This window comes from Dioscorea cayenensis, chromosome 9 (genome assembly GCF_009730915.1).
Source record: "Dioscorea cayenensis subsp. rotundata cultivar TDr96_F1 chromosome 9, TDr96_F1_v2_PseudoChromosome.rev07_lg8_w22 25.fasta, whole genome shotgun sequence".
Taxonomy (NCBI): Eukaryota; Viridiplantae; Streptophyta; class Magnoliopsida; order Dioscoreales; family Dioscoreaceae; genus Dioscorea; species Dioscorea cayenensis.
This window is the reverse complement of record NC_052479.1, coordinates 1,345,540-1,370,826: the sequence shown is the minus strand read 5'-3', so window position 1 is coordinate 1,370,826 and position 25,287 is coordinate 1,345,540. Positions and strand designations below refer to the sequence as shown.

Here is a 25,287-nt window from a genome sequence, read left to right as displayed (position 1 = left end):
ACTTGGAACAAAAAGTTAGCATTCAAAGGTTGGAGATTAGAGGTTTGGGATGGAGAAGGTGGGAGCTTTAGGATGAAAATGCCATGGATAGAGGTTAGGGTGGAGAAAGGTGGGAGCTTTGGGAAGGGGAAGCCATGGATGGAGCTTGAAAAAAGAGAGAGACCTTTTGGAGATAAAGAGAAGAGACAATGAAACGCATGCCTCCCTCCGTGCATGGCTACATGCAAGATTTTATTTTATTTTTTTATTTTATTTTTTTTTAACATCCTCTAACCGGGTCCCACCATGAAATATACTGTTTCTATCATTAGAGGAGGATTTTTTTATTATCTTCCCCGATTTTTTTAATATCCGAGATTTTTTTAAAAAATTTTGAATTAATTTATCCTTATCTCATTCCGTATATTATTAATTTTTTTAATCATTATCCATAAAAAAAATCAAATATTTGTTGGAAACTCGGATTTATTTTTATTATTTTTTTTAAATTCGAGCAGGATAACTTCTAAATATATTTTTTTTATATGTAAATAGTGATCATTACCTATAAAAATCAAATTTTTATTCAAAGAAAGATTTAATTTTCTTTTTAATTCGAGTAGTAATAAAATTGAAATTTTATTCAAATTAGAATTTTCTTTTTTTTTTTATATAAATAAATTGCACCCCTAGTAGTTTTCTCACTCAACCATAAACTTTAGAATCTCCATCCCAACTACTTCAAGGTAAAAATCTAACTCTTTTGTTTATTTCTCCTCTCATAGATAAAAATCTAACTCTTTTACTTATTGTTTCCTTCTCTCATGAACATTGTTCATTGTTTTCATAAAGAATAACTCCAATTTTTTTTAAGAGATTTATATGCATATATTTTGTAACACCACAAATCTCAGCTTCCCTTTTTTCACTCTTTTATAATTAACCTTAATTAACATCATCATCCTTTTCTGTTATTATTATTTATTTATTTATTTTTCAGGCATCTTAAACGACCCCTTTTCTCATATTTGTTTTTTTATTTTCCATTATTTTCTTCGAACATCTTGAATGCCACCTTTTTTCCCCTTATTTTTATCCTTTTATTTATTATCTATTTATTTATTTGTGGGCAGAACATACGCCATCCCTTTTCTTTTTCTTTCTTATATTATTATTATTATTATATATTTTTTTAATTTTTTTGGCTTCGTGGACGCCATCCCTTTTTTTTCTTATTATTTTTATTTATTTTTGTGCATACGAAGGCCATTTTTTTAAAACCATCCGCCTTCAAATTTTTTTTTAATTATGTTTTTTATTTCAGCCATCTTGAACCAGGAAATTTTTTTTTGTATGATTTAATAATTTAATCATTATTTCAGACATCGGGTGAACACTGATCCAACCACCATCATATGGGGAGGACCCCTTTCCATTATTATACTCCCTCCCTAGCGGATTACGAAAGGTGAACTTCTGAAGTCATAAAAAAATCATCTGAAATACTCAAAAAGACAGGCATTGTTGGTACCGTTGCAATATCAATAGGGACATATGAATTCAATTCATCAAGTGTGAAAAGCATTATAGAAACATGGTGTTCAAAAACCAATGACTTCTTTTGGAGAGATCAAAATTTCTCTATGAGAACTTAGGTGCATCAGAGGATTATCAATTATTGGAGGGTTCTCATAAAGAGTATGTCTTTCCAAACAATATGCTCTATTTCAAAGAGCTTATCCCTCTATTTTGAAAGACTGTAAAAACCAGGTAAAGTTAATTATGTTCAGTGGGCATATTTTTTTTTCTTCAGGGATTCACATAGAAAAATTAAAGGAGACTTGCAGACAACGATGTTCATCCCGTTCCTCAAGCTTCAGAAGAGTCCAGTTTTGTATGCAAGTCTCTTTTTTCCATGTGAACTCTGAAGAAAAAAATCTGCCCACTAAACAAAATTAACTTTACCGGTTTTTGTTGAAGTGAAGTAACAAATCCATTGGTAGATATTAAACAAGTCTTTGAAAATAGAGGAATAAGCTTCTTTGGAATAGAGCATGTTGTTTGGAGAGACATATTCTTCATAGAACTCTCCCATAATTGGTAATCCTCCAATGCAACTAAGTTCCCATAAAGGAATTCTGATATCTCCAAATGGAGTCACAAATGTGTTGGTCTTCAAACACCATGTTTCGGTAATGCTTTCACAACTGATGAATCAAATCCGTATGTCCTTGTTGATATTGCGATTGCACCAAGAATGCCTGTCTTTTTTAGTATTTCAGATGATTTTTTTATGACTTGAAAAGCCCACCTTCCGTAGTGCTCTGGGTAGGGAGTATAGTAATGGAAAAGGGTACTCCTAACCCATATGATGACTGTGGCTCAATGTTTGCCCGATGCCCAAGTGTATCTAAATTGAGATCTGGTGGAGTGGATTTGCATGGGTTCAGTAGCATAACTTGTTGCGTTTTTCCCTTGCAAAAATAAGTGGGTGTTAGTTCACCTAAAGGTGGTTAGCAATACTGGTCCACTTGTTGAAGTCACTTCCCAGATATCGAATTGGTTTTCCTGAGTTTTTGAAATCAATGGGATAATGTAAGTCAAAATCTGAAGGGTGCTTCACAAGCACGAAAGCCGAAGCTTTTCAAAAGTAAAATCATGTAAAAATCAAGTTGTGATTCATCAACATCGAGAATCCACAACTTGAAATCCAAATCAAATCCAAGATGCAAGTTCAAATGTCCAAGATACCAGTTTTAAATAAAATCAACAAATAAGCTTAACAACCTCAAGACTAAAGCATTGAAGACTTCACAAGTTGCAAAAAGTTTCACAAGCATGAAAGCCGAAATTTATGAAGAGTCAAATCAAGTTTGTGATTCATCAAAATAGAAAACCACAATTTGAAATTCAAATCAAATCCAAGATGCAAGTTCAAATATGTAAGATAAGTTTAAATGTCCAAGATATAAGTTTAAAATAAATCAACAAATAAGCTCAACAGCTTCAAAAGTCAAAGGGTTAAAGAGTTCACAAGTTGTAAAAAAGTTTCACAAGAAAGCTGAAGCTTATGAAAAGTCAAATTAAGTTTATGACCCATCAACATAGAGATTTCACAACTTGAGAAATCCAAATCAAATGGTCAAGACACAAGTTTCCAAATGAACAACAAATGAGCTCAATAGCCTCAAGACTAAAAAGTTAAAGAGTTTCTAAGTTGCAAAAAGTTTCACAAGCACAGAATGCGAGAAGTTCTAAATCATGTTCGAGATGCAAAATTTGACAAAAACCAAAAGTCAGCAAAAGTCAAAGTATGCTTTTCGGCGAAATAATAGGAATGAGATGAAATGCTACAATCATTTAGTTAGGTCCATAAGCATAAGTGTCGTCAAGATGATTTCATATTCCTTGAACTTTCAATGAAGTCTATGAATTCATATTCATTAAAAATGTATGAAATTGATTTGTTCAAATTCGTCATAATATCTTGAAGTCTAAAAAAAAATAAAATTTGATTTGTGATTCGTCGCTTTTTACCAGCTAACTCTAATTAAAGGCGTTTACGAAAAAAAGTAGCCCACACACATTATCACTGAACTGAAACAAGATGATAAAAGTGAATATTTTTAGTAGCTAATTAACAAAATTATTTTTTTTTTCACATTAAAATAAAAACTAGATCATAACCTTAAATCATAATTTATTCAACCACGCTTAATAATCACCACGAATCCATTCAACCCAATGGGCCTTATAGCCCAACAAAACTCCCAATAAACCCATTAACCTCGTCTTCTCTCACGCACGCCCCGCGCGCTGTGTCACTCTCGCACGCCCTCGAGAGCTCGCGAGCGCATTGCGCGGCGGAGCACGAGCATCTCTGTGAGTCCTTCTCTTTGTTTCTATTCCATTCTTAGTTGGGGTTTTCGTTTTCTCTGATTGATGCGAAACTGTGTGAATTCTCGTTTTGGAATGCTATTTTTCTCGTATGGAATCAGTCTAGGGTTTGAGCTGGATTCAGACGCATGAAATTGAATGTGGACACTGCTTTTTGATCTTAGACGAGCACAAAAATTTATCTTTTATGATGTTCTTGTGATCATATTAATTGTATGAGTTGCTGTCATGTTCAAAGGTGTGATCTTTTCTTGTTTCCATATCTATGCTCTTAGTATCTTGCAATTAATCTGATGCTTCTTGTTGTTTGAAATCTTATCTTTGTAATCTATATGAGGTTTTGCTGTTCTTTTTTTTTTGGTATCATATTTCCCCATTAGAAACTTGTTTTTATATTTTTGGGATAATTATGTTGAAATTGCAATATAAACTTCTGGAGGCCACTTTTTGCATGATTATGTGTTTATCATTCTTTCTGAATTCGTTTTCTTTCAGTGGTATATTCTTGTACTTTGGCTGATGATACTAAAAGTTGGTAGTCAGCTTAAAAACAGCTGAAAGTGTTTGTAAACTATACAGCATCTTGTAATAGAGAACATTGCTTTATATATATAGTTATATTTGAAAGAGGATTTTCAGGGGTTGTTGCACAACATGGGTTTTCGACAGTGTGAAGTCTGCAAAGAAGCACAATCTAAATACAAGTGTCCTTCCTGCCTCGCACCTTAGTGAGTTAATTTCCATATTGTCTTTTCTTGCAAAACAAAATTTGCAATAAACATTACGTGGCTCTATGTGCTATCGAAGATTTCTTTTTTCCTATTGCAGTAGTACTTGTAATGTCTTTCTATCTTGGTTTTACTCTGAATTTGATAAAATTTGACTTTGTAGTTGACAAGCCAGCCCTATCAATTACGTTGCTCTATGTGCTATCGAAGATTTCTCTTTTCCTATTGCAGCAGTACTTATAATGTCTTTCTATCTTGGTTTTACTCTGAATTTGATAAAATTTGACTTTATAGTTGACAAGCAACCCTATCAATTCTGAATTTTGTTCTTTCTTGTATCAGAAATACTTGTTTTGCATTACTTGCGCGTACTCCTAGCATGATGATATATTTGCTTTCTACCATGCAGTTGTTCTGTGGCATGCTTTAGGAAGCACAAAGGTATGATTCCTTTTTCATTATTATTCCACTCTGCCTGCCAGGTAATTTGATTCAGTTAAACGAGTATACAAACGTAATTTATAATTCTTGCAATTAATCCTTTTTCAATCTGAATTTCAGAAAATCCTTGCCAAAAATCCTCCTCTCCATTGGAATCAGTAGGTGCGCAATCCCTCTCAAAAGGCATGTGTTTATCCCGCATTTATTGTTTAAATTAATCTTTCAGAGCACTTGCATCATTTTGAATAATTCAATGGCACCATTGTGTTGTCTTGGTGAACATTATAGAGTATGTTATAGTGAAATATTTTTCTTATAAAATAAAGATTAGACCTCTATGTAGAAAAATGTTGGATCTTGAAATGAATAGAACCCATCACCAACATGCTTCAGACTGAACTACAGAAATTATTGTGATTTTTACTGCCGAAGAAAAATACAATAAACCAAACACATTGAAAATTGCTATCTGGCAGAAATTCTTTATGCATTGGAAAATATGCATAAATGGCTGAAAAACATCATTAAAACCAATTTAAGGTGCTTATTCTATTCTGTCAATTCTGGTAAAAGTTTGAAGTAGTCTTGTTTATATAGTGGGTTTTCCTTGTTCATCGTTGCAGCTGAGGTGCTTCCGGAAAGATCATATCAAGTTGAGGAGTCAAGTTGGGTTCTTAGTAAAGAACAACTGGAGTCCATTGGTACTTCTTTGCTTTCTTGCAATTTGTCATGTCTTCACCATTTTCTAATTGACGTAAAAATGACCTTATTGAATTTCTCTTAAATAATAAGTTCAAACTTGCATGTCTTGAATGATTAGACGCTTACATATGTTGAACTTTGAGATAAATTATCATCCTCTGAACTTGGCATGTAATATGAATCCAGTCATATGCACATGCTCCGGAAAAGCCTGGATTATTTTGTTCAAATATTCACTGAACAGCCAGCAATGTTGTAAAATTTCAGTTTCACACAAATCTAAATTAATGTGCCTATTTGGTGTTCTTTCAGTACACTCTTAGTTTTTTCAACATTATAAGAACTTTTTCTTCAATTTCTAAATTTGTCCTCCTTTGAGCAGTAGAGTCGAAGGAAATTCGAGACTCTTTACAGAATAGAGAGCTGCAGAACTTAATCAAGAGCATTAGTTCTTCAAAAAAATCCTGAAGATGTAAGTTCACTTTCTATGATAACTGCACAGCTTCCTCCGGGATCAATTACCAATAATCTGCACAAGTAATGCCTCTTTGACCTGTTCTAGGAACTTGATGAAGCAATGAAAGGACAAAATTTTCGCGATTTCACTGAAAAGGTACAAACTTAGTTACTCATACTGGAAGCATGCTTCTTATCGATCTTTTACACTCTTTTGCAGATTCTATCCATTGTCAGCCCCCAAGAACAAGATCTTTAACTGATGAAAGCTTATTTAGGATTTGTTATCAGAGTATCAAGCATCGATCACTAGATGAACACAGATATGGCACTGAAACATCTGCCAAAGAGAATGATCCAATGGACATGAGTTTTTATGCACTAACTCTGAATTTCCTTGAGAGCTCTTTATAAACAATCAGCATTTGTTTGGCTGCTGTTTCTGTTAAAGATCTGGCTATTTTGATTTGCTTCAATTGAGCCTCTAATTTTGCAGGGATACATTGGAAATGTTCCCAACCCTTTTTTTTTTTATTATTTTGTAAAAAAAAAACATTGTTAAAAATAAATTAGCACTGTGTTACTTGTGTTGTTTATCATTTTGGCCTCCCTGTTGCAGTAACGCTATTTCTGGGGTCTTTTTTTACATTCACCTGAAATTTACTGGTTTGTTGGAAACTCTTTCATTGTTATTAATTTTTTCATAATTGCATTTTTATCTAACAATATCAAGATTACAAATCATACAAATATTAATCCAAGCCATCAATGTTATGAGAAATACTCTTTTATATGCAATTATGACAAACAAAACCCTAATAATTAACAGCAAGAAAGATGTTACAAATCAAAGAGAGAGAATGCCATTTGCATCATTATTGTATCCTGTAGTTTTCACACTGTAGTACAACTATCAACATCTCAATTTACAATACAAGTTAAACCTCTTTTATCATAACTAGATAGATATCATTTGAAATTCTCGTGGGGGAAATGTTCTGACTAAATTAACCCACAGATCCCTCCAACTTTACATTCATCAATGCATTTACCTCCGATGCGAACTCGAGAGGGAGCTTGTCAAAGACATCCCTACAGAAGCCGCCAATCATTGCTGCTATAGCCTTCTCGTGGTCTATACCTCTTTGCTGGAAATAGAACAGCTGATCCTCGCCGATCTTGGATGTGCTTGCCTCGTGCTCCACACGAGCTGATGGATTCTTAACCTGCACGAAATAAAGGAATTATGAAGAGTTTGCCGGTGATTATATTTGAGGAAACATATAGGAAATGAAAACAAAATGAATGCGCATTAGCAGCAGCAAAAAAAAAAAAAAAAGAGTTTCTTGTAAGTTGTTTATCCACCTTCTACTCCTTAATCTTTTAGGTATGACAGTAACTTATTCACTAACCAGCATAAGAAATATAAAACAAAATTTTATAGTGCAAACAGTATTGCAACCTCTGGGGTAAAAGATAAAAAGAATGTAACACGGTAATGTATTTCTACAAACCAAGCATTTTACATGTCTGGCGGCAGATAGAAGATTGCTATAAAGATTAGTCTGTATCACACAATGCCATAGTGATGGTGGTTTTCTATGATAGAACCGAAAAAAATCAACTGTTAGTGAGACTATGAAGGTTGCGATAGAGAAATGACAAGTGAATATATCCCTAAGCGTCCATATGGCGTTGAGGAATTTTCAAATCTGATAGAAGAGTCCATCTCCTCTCCTGGCTGCTACTAATGAAAAGAAGCCCTATGGATGTGAACCATGGCTCCAACAAAAGACACTGCAAAAAAGCACAGCCTTGTGCAGAATGCATCTCACTAGATTCCAACATCTCATATTATGCTACTAGATTCCGGGGTCTCATATTATGCCAAATTTGTTGGTGGAGAGTCAGAGATACTACACCACAATTAATGCTTTAGAGACTGTATCCGAGTAATCAGTAGAAAACAAGGTACTGTCAAAGATATAAGGTCTACAAGCTTTTATGCCTGATAAAAGGCACAGCCTGCCATCCGCAATAATGCCTACTGAAGAAGACTACCATGGCAGAATCCAACCTCAACCATGGAATAACAATGTGAGCTTGGACAAAATAGTTGATACAAAGGCTCAAGTTAATCCTGGCAGTGATGGCACAACTAAATGACGAAAATGGTCACAATCACAATGGAGGAGAACAAACCTGAAGACAGGGCTACCAGTGTCAGTAAAACAAATTAACAAAAATGGGAAGAAAGAGCAAGCCAGCACACCAATGAGGGGTGACACCAAAATCTCTCTCTCTCTCTATCTACTGATAATATGTGGCAATGGGTAGTCATTCCCTCTCAATTTTAAGCTTTTGTTCCACAAGTTATACTTCAAAAATTATATCACTTTTTTTTTTCTCAAGTTTATGCAAATTTAATTGTGAACACCAACTGGTGCAACCACAAAGATATTTGACAGACTTCTTAAATAGCATTAAATATATAACAGCATCCAAATCACTAAGCATAGCCAATGAATGGTCTTATATATCTTGCAACTGAATCTAATATTTCCACCCTATTAATGGAGATATTTATATCAACTACTAAGAATATGACTAAATGCACGTATTTTATCAGTACAGAGAAAAGAGACATTGCTAATTGGTCAAGAATGACAAAATGATATCTAATATGTCCTTATGATCATCATTCTGAAGAAGAAAGCTGAGGAACAGAAATTTATCTTAGGGTGCTATTCTTTGTTTTAAGAAAAAAGAAATCAGCAGAGAAAAAAAGTAATCCCATCTCTAAAAGGCTAAGAATCATATTAGCATTTCACATGATCCACATCAAATAAGTGGGAAAAAAAATTATCACTTCCACCAACCATCACATTGTCACTAAATATTAACCCAAGAAATTGCTCAAAGTGAATAACTTTCCCTCATCCACAAAGTGTGCAACTTCATCTAAAATCTTGGGAATCTGAACCATCCTTCAATAGTTAATATTACTTTTAAACCAAGCTCATTTACCTCATTAGTCATTAAAAATGTCTTTATTAGCCTTCCAGAGGGCCCTGACTCGAAATCAAAAGCTTACAGCCTTAAAAGTAACCCAAGACACTCAAAATATAAGCTCTCAAGGTATCTAGATGGTATACTTAGGGAACAACAAATCATACATTCCCTTGAAAGTCTCTTAATCCTCAACAATTTGAGCCCCATTCTGTTCCAAAATCCCCATAAAGCATCCACCATATAGACATGGCATGCAGTTGTAGGCCAAAAAAATAACTGGTTGATTAACTAAGCTACTAATAATCCCGATTAATCCATCGATATATCAAACAGTTCAAGTCGATATATTAGGAGCTTCATAGCACGCAAGATCTCATTCAACCAGGGCAGAAGGACTTACAAAGGCAACTAATCAAAGATTTTGCAGAACTATTAGTCTAGCGACCCTAGCCAAGTAAGTGCAATTACGATGCCCATACAAAGAAAAAGAAAACATATCTGTAGCCAAGAAAAGAAAAACACTAATCAACAATACTCATCACTATAAGAGCATGTATCAAAAGAAATTACCTCAATGTAAGGGTAAGTGTTGGCCGCAGCCGTATCACCAATGAGCATAGAATCACACTGCGAAAAGTTCCTAGAGTTATCCGCCCTAGACATCACTTGAACAAGACCGCGGTAGCAATTCCTCGACTTTCCAGCTGAAATACCTTTAGAAACAATCCTACTCCTCGAATTCTTCCCTATATGAATCATCTTAGTCCCCGTATCAGCCTGCTGATAGTCTTTTGTCAATGCCACAGAGTAGAACTCTCCCACTGAATCATCCCCCTTCAACACAACACTTGGATACTTCCACGTGATGGCTGACCCTGTCTCAACCTGCGTCCATGAAATCTTCGACCGATTTCCATCACAAAGGCCTCTCTTTGTGACAAAATTATAAATGCCCACCCTTCCCATCCTTGTCCCCAGCATACCAATTCTGCACGGTAGAGTACTTAATCTCCGCCCCTTCCGCACAATATAGCTCCACCACAGCCGCGTGCAACTGGTTCTTATCGTATGAAGGAGCTGTGCACCCTTCGAGATAACTGACAAAGCTACCTTCTTCCGCAATAATAAGCGTCCTTTCAAACTGGCCCGTCTCCCGATCATTGATCCGGAAATAGGTCGAGATCTCCATCGGCGACACAGTGTTCTTCGGAACATAGCAAAACGATCCATCGCTGAACACAGCCGAATTGAGCGCAGCGTAGTAATTATCCTCCATTGGAACAACCTTCCCGAGATAACTCCTCACAAGATCCGGATATTCCTTCACAGCCTCAGAAATGGAGCAAAAGATAACCCCAGCCTTAGCTAGGGTTTCCCGATGAGTAGTAGCGATGGATGTAGAATCAAGAACCGCATCAACGGCGACATTAGCCAGCCGCTTCTGCTCATTCAACGGGATCCCTAGCTTGCGGAAGGTGTCAATAAGCTCTGGATCAGCATCATCAAGGCTCGCCAGAGTAGGTTTCCGGCGAGGCTCGGAGTAGAAGCAGATGGACTGGAGATCAAGTGGCGGGTAGACGTTGTCCGACCATCGTGGTTCGCGCATGGAGAGGAAGCGGCGAAGAGCGGCAAGGCGGAAGTCAAGCAGCCACTGGGGCTCGTTCTTGATGTTGGAGATGGAGCGCACGGTGGCTTCCGAGAGGCCTTTGGGGATGGAGAAGGTGTCGATATCGGAGACAAAGCCCCATTTGTAGTCGCGATTGAGGAACTTCTGGATGGGATCTTGCGAGGAAACCTCGCTCTCGGGTCGTGTGCCGATGCAGCGGATCCTTGAAAGGGGTTTGCGGATGGGGAGCGGGATTCTATAGGAGAATAGGAACGGGGAGGGGTTGGAGATGGATGCGGTGGAGTGGAGAGAAGGGGAGAAGGAGGAGGCGGAGGAGAGGGAGGAAGCCATTGGAGAAGGATGTCGAGAAGAAGAAGAAGAAGAAGAAGAAGAGGGTGAGATTAGGGTAAGAGGGCGTGTGGAGAAAGAGCGCTTTTGTTGTGACACGTGTACGGCTGTGATTTTTTTGGGGGAAATTTTAGAATTTATTTATCACCTGAAAATTTTGTACATATTAATTAATTTATTTATTTATTGTGTATGTGATAGTAATTCATTAGAAAGAAAAACTAATTATTTTTCAAAATGGATAAAGTCCTTTTATTTGTATTTTTCAAATATTAATATTTTTCAATATATATTAGGCATTCTCTTGCCTCACATCAGAGTTTTTAAAATTTTTGGAGAGATTTTGAGACAATATCAACCATAAAAAATAATATAATTAAACAACTTAATTTCAAAAATTTTATGAACATTTATTCCATAAATAAATACAAATCAAAATATTATATTATAAATAAAAAAATTAAAATGATTAATCATTCTATTTAAAAAAAATCTATATAAACCATATTAAATCTTAATTTAATTTTAAAAAAAAACTATTAAATTACGTATTTAAATTCTTGTTTATATTTTTTTTCGTAACCAATTTTTTATTTCATTTTTATTTTTATTTTATTTTTGCTATTTTTTGCAATTTTTTTAGTTAGGAAAATAAAAAGTTTTATTTCTTATCCATCATTAGTGTTTTCACAATTATTTTGTTGTAATATCTTATCTTAAATTCATTCAAATTTTGAGATTTTCATATTCTTATAATGCTATTATCTATAAAATTATTTATTTTTATATTTTTCCATCATTAATGTTTTCACTCTTGTTCTCTTGTATATTTTTGAGAAATTTTATATGTTTCTTGTTTTTTTTTTATTCATGTGATATTTTATATTAAATTTCATTTAAAATTTGAGATTTTCACATTCATATAGTGCGATTTTTATATATGGTTTATTTTTTATTTTTCCAATTGTTGGATTATTGGGTTTTTTGGTTTTTTAAAACAAACTTTTATTTTTTCTTTTTTTTTAGATTATAATTAAAAATTAAAATAGTTAACATTCTATTTCATACCAACAAACATAATCAAACTATATCAATTTTAAAATACTTAGATTAAGTGATTAATAAACACATATAAAATATGGATTAAAAACCAAACAAACCATATCAAACCTTAAATTAATTTTTCAGAATATTAATCGATTAAATTTCTTATTTAAAGTCTTGTTTAGATTTTTTTCATAACCAATTTTTTTCTCGTTTTCATTTCTCTTGATTTGGTACATACTTCATTTATCATTTTTATTGATGTCTTGTTTACATGTGTTTTAATATCAATATTTTTAAAATTTTATTTATTTTTATTTACATCATTAATATTTTCACAATTATTTTATGTTTCTTATCACTCGTTTGTAATATTTTATATAAATAAAAATATTTAAATTTTTAGATTTTCATATTCTTATAGTGCTATTATCTATATAAATTTTAATTTTTATATTTTTTCCATTGGTAATGTTTTCATAGTTTCTTCTTTCTTGTCTATTTTTGTAATATTTTATATGTTTCTTGTTTTTTTTTGGATGTTTGGGTTTTTTTTTTTAAAAACAAACGTTTATTTATTTATTCTTTTTTTAAATAAACCACTTAGTTTTTAAGATATGTCCTTCAAATAATTATGCATTACATAATGATTTTTTAAAACCTTTACTTATTTATTCCTTGAAAATTAATTTATAAAATTCTGTTTGTATTTAATTTTTTTCTTATATTTTTTTAACTTATTTTTAATTTTTTGTGATTTATTTTATTTTAGTTTTCCCGTGCGGCCTGACCCCGCCTAGCTAATTGGCACTTTTATAATTAAAAATACAAATAATTTTTAATTTTTTTTAACCAATATATCAAATATAAAATCACAATCATTAAAATTGCTAGAACTTATCTTTGTATACTCCACAAATTAGATTCTAAATATAAGTCAAGATAGTTAATCTATTTTTAAAATTCAAATCAACAAACATAATCATGCATAGATAATTCTTTGTTTGATTTCAAAATAATTTTTTTTTATTTCCATTTTATAACGTTCATGTATTACACAAATATTTCACAATTCTTGTGAGTATTGTGGGACTTATTTATCATATCTTATTACTTTTGAAGAGATGTTATTATCTTACATAACCATGGATTTATCTTTTTAATTATAGGTTTAAATATCAAAATGGTCCCTCTATTTTTCGTTTTCTGCCCTTTTAGTCCCTTTAATATAAAATCCGCTTTTTAGTCCTTATATTTGCACATTTTCATCATTTAATTATAAAATTCACCATTTTTGTTCTCATACATATATAGATTTTTATCTTTTTTGTCCTTCTAATTTATCAATTGGAAGTACTAAAATGGCAGATCCCTCTAATACCAAAAAGACAAAAATGTGAAAATACAGATGACCAAAAAGATGAATTTTATATTAGAGGATTAAAAATAAACGAAAAACGTAAAATAAGACAATTTTGATATTTTGACCTTTATATATATATATTGTAATTATATATATTGACACAATTAAAATTAATGAGATTATAAGAGGAATATGCCAAAATCAAAATCAAGAACTGATCATTCAACTCATACACCCTCATCCAATGATATTGTATTTTTGACTACAAGTTGGTACCCACAAGTCATTAACTGTTAAATTTTGAGTTACTGGAAAAAGCGAGTTTATATATATCTTTTTGAGCGGATAAAATTTTAAGCTATTGGAAAAGGCAAATATATATATATATATATATATATATATATTTATTTATTTATTTATTTATGCATGACTGAGTCATGTCATTACACATCACTCACCATCACCAAAGTTATAATTAAAAATGACTCTTATTTATAACACAATTGACCAAGTCTAGTAGTGAGTGTATGACTTTTGTTTCCTTTTAAAAGATCGGTGTATTCTAATTTATTTATGTCGGCAACTCTAGGAAGCCATACTCGCACTATAATTTGAAAAATAATAATTTTTTTTAATGAATACCAAATTTTAAATAAATGACTCAAGCACAATGATTATTGTGATTCAAGTTTAGAGTTAAAAATTTAATGACTAAAATCCTCTACTTTAATCTAGTGACGAGTTTCATATTATTTTTTTTCACATGTTAATTTTAGTTATTAATTTTAATATAATGACATTTACTATGTTATTAGAAAAATTGATTAAACTTATCTCTTGTCTATTTAATTTTATCTTTAAAATAAAAAAAATATTTAATTTGGTATTTCAACTGGTCAAAAATTATTTATTTTGATGATGTCATCCAAAGTCGGGTTTAAATCTGATAGAAAACAATTAATCATTTTTTTAAAGGTCAAAACGAAAATTTTAAATATTGGTTTTAAAACTTAAAATATAAAAAAATAAAAAAATAAATCTAAAATCAATTTTAGTGTTAAAATATGAAAATTTCATAAACAAAATTCAAAATTTAGAGAACTATATAACTTATGCAATAAAATTTACAAAATAAAAAATAAAAAATTATGAATTTATCATATATTTCTCCTAAAGAATAGGAGGAAGACAGGTCAACGCAGTCAAAAACCCTTCGTTGACTAAGCCTAGTCAAAATCAACCACAGAGACTTCGTATTGTTGTAGAGCAATGACTCGAAGTCAAATCACAATATGAATTACTATACCGGAGGTACATCATACCGTTCTTTCTCACACCCACTAACGGGTCGGATTCGGATCCTCTTCAATGAGATCCGAACAAACACCAAGCCAAAGACAATATGTGCTTAGGGGTGTCTGGCATAATCTTGTCCGGACAACTATTACTATAAATAGATAAATTTATTGTCTAGATCCAGTCTAATTTTATATCTGAACAAATTTTAATTTATCCAAAATTAATTTTATTTTTTAAAACTAGGTTTTTCAAATTTTGTCGAGATTCTATAAATTATACGCAAGTTCACTCAAAATATTAAATTAAAAAATAATTTAATGTGATAAATTAAAAAATTAATTTAATTCACATCATCAAGAAAACAATTTCAAACAATTCAAAACGTTATTCAAATTATATAAAAACCCAAATTTTAATTAAAAAAAATACATATATATTTAAAATTTTTAGATGATTGGGCTTATTAAAACAATTCGAGCTTCAGGTTATCAGCTTTTAAAATTTTAAAAGTAAAAGAGCTCAGTATTCTAAATTTTTATATCTAGATCCAGCTCAAATTTAAACCCGAATAACTAAATTATGTCCGGACCTGACTTTGCATTAGTATAATTTTCTGTTTAAATTTATTTTATTCTTGATCGGACAAAAACCGGGCTCGGCGGGCCCGGACAAGTATTGACACACCTATATGAGGTCCGCTGCACCATCGGTGCACGGTAAGGAATTATCCGAAAGGTAATTAAAACGGGTTAACGGGTCGGATTCGGGTTGTTAACGAAAAGATCCGAATAAGGTGTGACGTGTCCTTAACTACGTGGGTATAACTTATTGGCGAACAACTAAGAGAGGATTAGTAGCAAGCCTTCGTTGTCATCGTCCTCAAGATCCCACGCGGCGATGACGCCGACCACCGCGAGCGCCGCCACGGCGGTGGCGGCGGACACTGCGATGGAAACCCTAGCGCTCAAGCTCGCAGAGATCTGCAGTCATGCCGCCGAAGACTACCCTTGGGATCCTCCCCGCCGATTCACGGTGCTCGCGCAACGCCTCCAGCTGCTCGTCGCCCAGCTCTCTCACCCCGGCGTCCTCCCCTCTTCCCCTGCTGTTTCCACTGCTCTGCGTGGGATCGCTGGTGATGTCTCCGCTGCGGTCTCTACCCTCTCTTCTTACTGCTCCCGCAGCCGCATCTACGTCCTCATCCACTGCCTCCCGCTCTGCTCCTCCCTCCGCTCCCTCTGCTCTTCTCTGACGTCCTCGCTTGCTCTCCTTGATGCCCCTCTTTCATGCCAGCCCGACCTCCAGAAACGCGCTTCTGATCTCGCCCGTGATTTCATCCTTTCTGATCTCCGGGTATGCGGTTTTCTCGTTGTTGATTTTTTTGTTTTTTGTTTTTGGGCTTGATTTTCAACCTAGGGTTTGGAATCAGGTGACGGAGACTGAGGAGAGAGTTTACAGCGCGCTGCAGCGCGAGGGGGAAGCACGGGAGAGCGGGCAAAAAGCAGTCCAGAGTGGCATCATAATGGACCTCGCTCGAGCACTCGGTGCCGGCCCTGAAGCCCTTGCCGATCAAATCAAGTTGCTCCGCTCTGACCTTACGGGCCCTTCCATCTCTCCGGCGGAGCGCCGCATTCTGGTGTCTCTTGAGAAGATTTTTGGTAGTTGGTCGGCGACGGAGCCCTGCGTTGCTGACCGCTCCATTGATGTTGACTTTGATGAGAACGCGACCATTCCACCATTCAAGAATTTTCTATGCCCGCTCGCCAAAGTAGTGATGAAGGATCCCGTGGTGTTGGAGTCGCTCCAGACGTACGAGCGAACAGAGATCAAACACTGGTTCGACTGGTGCCTGGAAGATGGCCGGGATCCCACTTGTCCTGTCACTGGGCAAGTGCTCCAGAGTCTGGAGCTTAAACCGAACATTGGGCTTGCTGGTGCCATAGAGGAGTGGGTTAATAGGAATATAGAGGTCCAGATCAAATCAGCAGTTCAGTGTCTTGGTCAAGAGACTTCTTCCTCATTAGAGTCTGTGGAGAGAGCGCTGGACAATGTTTATAGGATCTCGGAGGAGCATCCAACAAGTAGGTACAGAGTGAGAAATGCGGGGATCATTGGTCTTGTTGTGAAGATGCTGAAGGAGCAGTCAAAAATGTTGGGTTCAGAGTTGCGTACCAAGGCACTAATGGTCATGGATAGCATGGCCAAGGATCATGAGAGCAAGGTGCAAGTTTATCTATTTACTCCTTTTTATTCTATGTGTCATAAGTAGGTAATATGTTTTGTGCATATTGTTTTTATATAGTTCTGAGTTGAATTAATTATTAACTTATGATGATTGATGAGATGACTACAGTATTAAACTAGAATTGAGGTCATCAAGGTTCCTACCTTGATAATGGGACTAGTGCAGTAGTAATATTACAACTGAGGGCAGATAGGGCTTGTGAGAGGCTACTATCATAACCAATGAGACTAGTCCAGTAGTAAAATTAGCATCTGTGATAAGTGTGTGGTTATGAGAGGTTACCATGAAAGTTGATGGCTGCTAAGCTTGAATAGGAAAACACAGGGAAGGAATGGCTAGACAAAATTATCAATTATCACTGATAGAGAAGGGGCAAAATTCCTTTGAACCCCAATTTTTATTGTCTCTTTTTATTTGTCATTCTTATAAGTATTTGTACTCAGTGAACTTCAATTTTTCGTAGTGGTAACCTAACAAATTTATTAATTTTGAGGTATTTATTGTTTTTGACACAATTCAACTTATCAATCAAACTGATTCACTATGGGTCATAGCTGCTGAACCAGTCGATTTTGTTAGGTATACACAAAAGGGCCATTTACTATTTTGCTATTTCACCCATTATATTTATTTTATAATGTCAATCATTTTTTCCATTTACCTTTGTATGGGACTAAACAAGATGCATGTAATTATTAAAAGTAGTGGATGCACAATTTTATTTAATTTAAAATGTGGCCGAAACTAAGTGTAAGCCAATGGTAAATTGATCTGTTTGTAATGAACACTGCTGTTGAAAGAACAGGAAAGCAGGTTATTATGACATATGCTTGTTTCTCTTACTTCTTGCTATTTTTAGCATAAATGTCAATTTTGTATGTTGTAAACTCATATAAAATCAAGAGTGAAAGTGATCGACTGAAATTTTGTTGATTGAAATTTCAATATATTTTGCCTTGCTTTAATAGTGGATATTGTGTTTATAAATAAGCTTCTATGACATCAAGTAAGATATGAATTTGGGTATTGTCTATCAGCTAATGATGCTTGAAGAAGGTTTATCTAGACTGGCTATACGTAGTCTCAATGGGAGTTCAGAGAAAGAAAGAGAATATGCTTTGAATCTATTACTTCAGTTCTCACACGACAGAGGGTATTGCGCAAAACTGGCTTCAGAGAAAGGAGCTTTCGTTCTTCTTTCCAGTTTGGCTGAAAATTTACAGTATCCTAGATTATCTAATATGGCTGAAGAGGTCCTAAAAAACATGGAAAAAGAAGAGGATAATGTTCAACATTTAGCAGTAGTAGGGAGATTTCAGCCACTTCTTAATAGACTTTGTGAAGGTATGCCTTTCTACCTTACTCCTTCTGTAGGAAGTATGCTGGTTTAATTGCTCCATCTGGGAATGGGTGCATACCTTTCTCTTTTTGAAAAACAACCCGTTGTTATTTTGCTTTTGATGTAATGGTTGCTATTTTCCATCGTAGTTGTTTAGTGTGTGCTAGATCTTAAATGTAATCCAAACACATATTATTTAGGTTTGACTTGAACTGAAAGTTTAAGCTGATATGATGAGCAACCTAGACTTATATCCTCAAATCCCAGTTTACTAAATTAATGTTGGATTATTAGTTTCTCTAATATCATGCACTAGCATATGATATAATCTATTCTTGCAATATTATATACTTCCTATTTTCTGAGTTCTTCCTCATCGAAGTATGCATCCGGTGATTTTGCATGCCAAATTCTGCATCGCAGAGGGTAGTCAGGCCAGGAGAACACCACTTCAATATAACTCATAAGGATGGATGAGTGATTGCTTTTTTTGATATATACATATGGCTTTTGTTTCTTGAAGCGGACTTCTTTTGCATGTAAAATTTTCATATGGGATCATTTTATGAAGTTTTCCAGTCCTCATTTGAGCAATACCATAAATAGATTGTTTTTCAATCCACTTTGGACTTCGTAGGTTCTTGAAGTATCTTTTAGCTTGTTCACAATTAAAATACATGATCTGTGGGATAAAATGAGGTGTGGATTTAACTTGTAACCTCAAAACTATTTAATTATCCAGAATTCTTTTTTTTAATTTTCAGTATATTCGATATACTTCATTTCAACGAAATGTACAAAGCTTACGTAAACATAAAGCTTGTACAACATACATGGGTTAAGCAAGTGAAGCAGCATAAGTATATTGGTTTATGATCATAACCAATGAAATATACAAGATGGGATTATTTCTTGTTTGTATTTAAAAGATCCTGAAGGATGATTTGATTTAGTTAAAATACTTGAGTTCTCCAGTTTATTAGTTGAGGAACATTACCAGTCCTTATTCAGAAGTTTTTGGATTTTACCAAGAAATTCTATTGACCAGACAGAATCATTCTCAAAGTAATTGCTTATGTCCATACAAGGAAATATGCTCATATACTTCTCACTAGACAACAAACATCTATGCTGTCTGAGCGGAAGATAAATCTGTTGCTTTAAGATTCTCATCATTGTGGCATTCAAACTATCACAGGCAACTGGAATGGTTTTTAGGAGGTAGAGCAGTTCTGATTATTGAGAAACTGTCACAAATGACATCCAAAATCATGACCAGACAGCTGTAGGCAGAAACATCCAAAGTTATGTTTATAAGAGTAGCAAATCTCACTTTTATGTCCTGGATGCAAAAATTACTTATATCTTTTAATGGCTCTCTTGAAATATCAGAAAATTCTTGATTGACTATTTCCTCTTACTTATTAAGAAGAATGATTGGCTAGTTTTTATATCTTTTCTAGCTTTCCCTCACAGTTCTCTCTCTCTCTCTGAAACCATAGGTTCTGAAGATGTCAGAATAAACATGGCAAATATTGTAGGAAATATGAAATTAACCAACAGTGATAAAGAACATGTTGCCAGACAGGGAGGTAGAGCACTGATTGCCATGCTCTCCTCCAAGCCAGAGGGAAGAGCATCTAGCCTCCAGGCGTTGTATAATTTGTCAACTCTAGATGACAACTCCACTATTCTTGTTGATTTTGGTTTGCTTCCAGCGCTTAATAACATTCTCTTCATGACAAGGCCAGATGATCAACCAGATCTTAAGGATTTGGCAGCATCAACAATATCAAACATTGTCTCAAATACTGGTCACTGGGAATTATCCTTTGCTGATGATCAAGGCCATCTAATGCAGTCTGAATCAGTTATTCATAGTCTCTTACAGCTTCTTACTAATTCCTCCTCAAAGTGCCAAATCGCAATTCTTAAGATTCTATGTGGAATTGCTTCTTCTCCCCAAGCATTAGGTATGCTCTCTGTTTCTCTCAGCAGTTCGTTATGAGATTTTCTTTTTTGGGCTTTACAGTACTATAATGAACCCTTTTTTGTGAAGATTTAAAATATGGAAGCACAATTTGATAATGGCAATGCCACACAGTGCTGATTTAGTTGCTCATATGCTTTGGGCTTATCTGCTTTTGCAAAAGCTTGGGTGGAAGAGTGGCTTTTCCTTGGCTTTTGTGAAACTAAGTAAAGAAGGTGTATATGACAAGCTAGTAAGTGTCACAGTGTTTTCCTTTTGCAAATGAACCATGTTAAGTAATCCTGGTTTTCGTTCAGGTTCCTGAATAAAAATTCTGTTTTAGGGTAAGCTACATTTGTACAGAAGTGCTTATCATTACCAAATTACTAATAATGTTGGGCTGGATCTTCACTTAAATTAAAATCTTTCACACTACTAAGGACCATTGTTTGACAAATTTGGGGACTTGTAAGTACAGGTTACCAAACTTATAGTCTATAAGATGAAAGTAATATCAAATTATAATTAGATTTTGTTCTCCACTTCTACTATATCGATTAGTTGCTAGTGTGAAATATCCTAATGGCAAGTTTCTGCATTCTTATAATAAGCTCATGGTCAATCTACCATATGAGAATAAATAGTGAGCAAAATTTTCCAATTGATTTTGAGCTAAAACTAAAGGTTCACCCATAACACAAAAAATCTATGGTAGTATATTTGCATAGATTATTGGAAATTATATTATTGCCTAGAATGTTGAATGTTTTCTTTGTTTTAGTCAGACTGGCTGAGTAAGATTGTGTTGGTTATATAGTGCATGAAGTTCCAAATCTAGATTCAATACTTTGATTTTTGGGTGTTTCATTTCTTTGTGCTTTGCTGCTAGTGCAGAACTGGCTGCTGCACACATAGGAAGTGGCAACGGTATTGCAATCATACTACCATTTCTGGAGCATCCTGAGTCTGAACAAAGAATTAATGCCTTTAAGCTTGCTAATCTATTGTCCAGAAACCTGGGTCTAGCTCTTGCTGATGAGCTGAGAACTTCCAATAAGCTTTTATTACTGAAGGAAAAGCTGTTGGATCCCCAATGTTTGTCAGGTGAGAAATCTGAAATCACATGTATCCTTGCTAACCTCCCAATCACGGATGATGAAGTCAAGACAATTCTCGGTGCTGAATTTTTAAGATGGGCAGTCGATACTCTGAAGCAGCAACTTTCCAGTTCATTGAGCAACAAATCTAAACGTGCAGGACATATGCTGGAAGGGCTCATTGGTCTCCTAGTGCACTATGCGAGGAGTTCTGACCAGTCAATTCGGAGCCTAATTCAAGAAATGCCACTTTATGAAAATTTTCATAGGCTTACTGAACATCCATTCACAATGGAGAGCTAAGCAACGAGCCGCTCTTGGGTTGAAGTACTTGTCGCAGTCTGCACATGCACAGGTTGCAACTGGAAACCTGGAACCTCAACCTCCCAGAGGATTTTGTGCCCCCTTGGTTTTGATCTGTGGGAAGGCATCGATGCCTTCTTTGTGTCCCATTCACAATGCTTCATGTGAAGAGAATAGTTCATTTTGCCTGCTAAAAGGAAATGCAATCGGGCCACTTGTTGAACTCTTGAATGACAAGAACACAGATGTTCAAATTGCAGCCGTGGAAGCACTTTTCACACTTGTCCTTGATCCACAAAGCCTCACAAACTCCAGGGAAGTATTGGAACAGCTTGGCCTTTTTGACACTGCTGTTACTCTGTTTAAAAAATCAAGGCCAGGGGAGCTTCAGGAAAGAATCATATCAGTGGTCGATAGGTTTTTGCGAGTAGAGAGCCTCATCCAATCTTACTCTTTGGATCAAGATCTGGTTAGGGCATTGGTGGAAGCATTGAAACATGGTACTACTAATACCAAAAGGCATGCTCAGGACATCCTAACAAATCTGAGAGAATTATCTGGTGTTGGAGGGAAGACTTCAAGTCATAGTAGAGGTAGAAGAACCAATAGATGATCCAAGTGACTAAGTTGAATTTACTGCATTATGCTATTAAATTAGCATAACTGTGAATAGTATCAGGGAAAAAGAGTATTCACGTCCTGGATCTCTTGAAAATCTGAGAATGATTTTGTACAATTTTGTTTATCTGTGCAAGCAACTGCTTTGGTGAGATTATGGAAATACCAACAATGCTCAGATGGAGCAGTGCAAAATTTGCATGAAGTATCAACAATGCTTTGGTTGGTTTGAATGTGCAGAAAAGAAATCTATGGCACACGTAATTTGTACAGTTATATTTATTAACTGAGTTCCATGGTGTGAGAGGAATTATTAACCGAGCTCCACATGTAATTGAGCTGATTATTGACTCCCATAAGAAGAAAAGAGCAACAAGGCTCAGGGATTCAGGTTCCATGGAAATGTTCATTGTAGCTACATTGACGACCTTGTTTATTATCTCTGGAGGTTGCAGCGTTGAGTTACATTAACCTGATTGGTGAGTAATTAACTCCCCCCTTCTTTTTCTTTCTGTATTTCTTTACAAATATTATTTGAACAACTGATAACTCTTTTGCCCAAAGATGGTCACTGATATTTGTTGGTTTCTTTTTAGCTTTTGTAGCATTGTTCTTCTCCTTTCTGAGTATCAGTTGTCCATGTTAATCATCGTTTAGCAATGCCGAAGGGTGTCAAATAATTTGGGTTATTTCTTTTATGACTTTGTGATAATTTATCCAGTACATGCTCTGAAGTTCATGGTTTTGCCATTCTATGTTTTTCTGAGTTTATTTGAATGTTGTTATCATGATATTAACATAGTTTTATGCTATGCTGCATGGTTTTGTGGAAGGGTGCCTATTCAGATGCAGTGCTTTGTGGTTATCCTTGAAATTTATTTTTGTTTGATTAATGCATAAGTTCCATTGGACTTAATTTCTTTATATTAGGGACTTAAATACAGCTAGGGGAAAAAAAAAGAGTTACATAGCAAATCTACTAATATGGTGTCATACTTTAAATAATAAGAATATTGAGTTGGTTTTCCCCCTTTAACTTATACCTGGACTAGTTTTAATGGTTTGGTTTGCTGTAATTGTAATTTAGATTGATCTGTATTTCTAGATATTAATGTGGATCGGAAAGATTATTTCCTATTAATAATGATACTAAATATAACTCTTTTATACACTAAAATTGTAAATATATTTTAACAAAAGGAGAATGGGATTTATACATAGTGATCATAACTCTTCTGGATTTATGTATTCATATCCAAATATACTAAACCAGCTAAATTATCTTGATATTAATATACCTTTTTTCTGATAAAAATAAAACTCAAAACACAGTAATCACATGAAGTTCAGAGAAATTTAGGTTGTTATGTTAATGTGGTCCAAAACAACAGTTATAGCATACAAACTTCATCTAGATTTATGTATTCAAATTTAAATTTATTAAATTAACCAATAAGAGACCTTTTATTTTCTTTGGGACATTTGGGTTATTTTGTGGATGAGGTTCAGAGGAGGAGGACAAAGCTTGGAGTTATGAAGTTTGAAGGGTGACAAGGGAGAATGTGGGCTACAGAGCATCACTTATTGGAAGGATATTAGAATAAATCCAAAGTGATTAACATGCGCCAAAAGTAATGAAAAGCCTGTCTCATTTCTCTAATATATTCCATTCTTTCTCATTTCTCTGCACATGCTGTCACTATACACTACATCCAAGGTTCACATTATAAAATAGCATTAATATATAATAAAGTCTCTTTGTTTATTGATTTCCTTTCAGAATGTTTCAAATTTATAGTCATTGTTTCCCTTGTTCAATGTTTAGGGACAAATTGATGATTGGTAAATGTCTGCTTTTGAGTTAGGCATTAGCCAGAGACTTGGACTTGGACATAGTTTGTATTAAGATATTGTTAGGCCAGCATATGACTTGGAATGTTTGATTTTTAGACTGACACTTTTGCTTTTGTTTTTTTATTTTCACACTTACAATTTATCCACATGGTTCACAAACAAACAACACTTTGTTTTATGTCCTTTTGTTGTTTTGAGTCATTTTGATTGCCTTTCTTTTAAGAAACTAGTAAAACACTTGCTTAAACGTGGTATTCACTTAACAGGGAAATTTCATTCATGTTTGTAGTGGTCCTTTTGTCTCTTGTGTGGTAAATATATTTTCATGAAAAATATATATATATATATATATATTTTTTCATTTACTTCCCTGATTTTTAAAATATATTTTTCAGGTAATTCCTTTTCTTTCCCTTGATTGCATATAATTTTCATGAAAATTTTGTTCTTATAATTCCATGATGTCTTTGTTCTTGCTGCAAATAACTTGACCATGGTTTAGGTTGAAAGAGATATGTGAAAAGTGAATGTGTATTTTTGGGAGTAAAAGTTAATAGTGTTAATCAACATATTCTAGGAGTAATTTTTTATATATTTTGAAATCTTGGTATGACAGATGAATTTTATACATAGGGCCAAGATTTTTCAAGAATTACTGGTAGTTATAAAAGAATTATAGAGTTTTGTGAAAATTTTCAACAACCTTTTGGTTTATTAATATCAGTGTTCGTGTCCTTGGCGAGTAGATAGATTTTGAACTTCATCTCACATACCCTCATGGGTTGAAATATTAATTTTTTGTGACCGGTCTAATGGGTGTTAAAGAAACACGTTCTTATGTCAATGATGTTAAATTGAATGGTTGGATTTTATTAGTAATAATGAATGATCTATTCTATTACCTAATTATATCTCAATTCTAGGGCCCTCACAATAATTTAACTTAGTTTCTCTTTGATTACTTGTGCTTTCATACTGTTCCTTTTGAAT

General features: G+C 34.2%; 2 protein-coding genes and 1 long non-coding RNA gene across 5 annotated transcripts; 2 read left to right on the top strand and 1 right to left on the bottom strand.

Annotated features, from left to right (window-relative positions):
- Positions 1-3,776: 3,776 nt before the first annotated feature.
- Positions 3,777-6,799, top strand: LOC120268363. Of its 2 annotated transcripts, none has more exons than XR_005538918.1 (8): positions 3,777-3,861; positions 4,516-4,604; positions 5,014-5,045; positions 5,166-5,207; positions 5,669-5,746; positions 6,130-6,219; positions 6,310-6,360; positions 6,424-6,799. It is a non-coding gene; the product is annotated as an uncharacterized LOC120268363 (long non-coding RNA). The 2 variants fall into 2 exon arrangements; XR_005538919.1 differs by having other exon boundaries at positions 4,947-5,045.
- Positions 6,800-7,041: 242 nt separating this feature from the next.
- On the bottom strand, positions 7,042-11,210 carry LOC120268908 (UPF0051 protein ABCI8, chloroplastic-like). Its single transcript, XM_039276168.1, is given in 3 exon segments — positions 7,042-7,429; positions 9,786-10,169; positions 10,171-11,210. Coding segments are annotated over 3 exon segments (1,605 nt in total). The 5' UTR covers positions 11,173-11,210; the 3' UTR covers positions 7,042-7,210.
- A 4,523-nt stretch (positions 11,211-15,733) lies between these two features.
- LOC120268904 (U-box domain-containing protein 44-like) lies at positions 15,734-23,198 on the top strand. 2 transcript variants are annotated; one of them, XR_005539065.1, is made up of 6 exons: positions 15,734-16,225; positions 16,302-17,093; positions 18,155-18,461; positions 19,959-20,429; positions 20,516-20,678; positions 21,320-21,445. XR_005539065.1 is itself a non-coding variant. In XM_039276165.1 (5 exons), the coding sequence occupies exons 1-5, from the start codon at positions 15,773-15,775 to the stop codon at positions 21,823-21,825; spliced, it is 2,529 nt and encodes an 842-aa protein (XP_039132099.1). In that variant the 5' UTR covers positions 15,734-15,772; the 3' UTR covers positions 21,826-23,198. The 2 variants fall into 2 exon arrangements, 1 of the variants encoding a protein (XP_039132099.1); XM_039276165.1 differs by lacking the exon at positions 20,516-20,678 and having other exon boundaries at positions 21,320-23,198.
- The last annotated feature ends 2,089 nt before the right edge of the window (positions 23,199-25,287 follow it).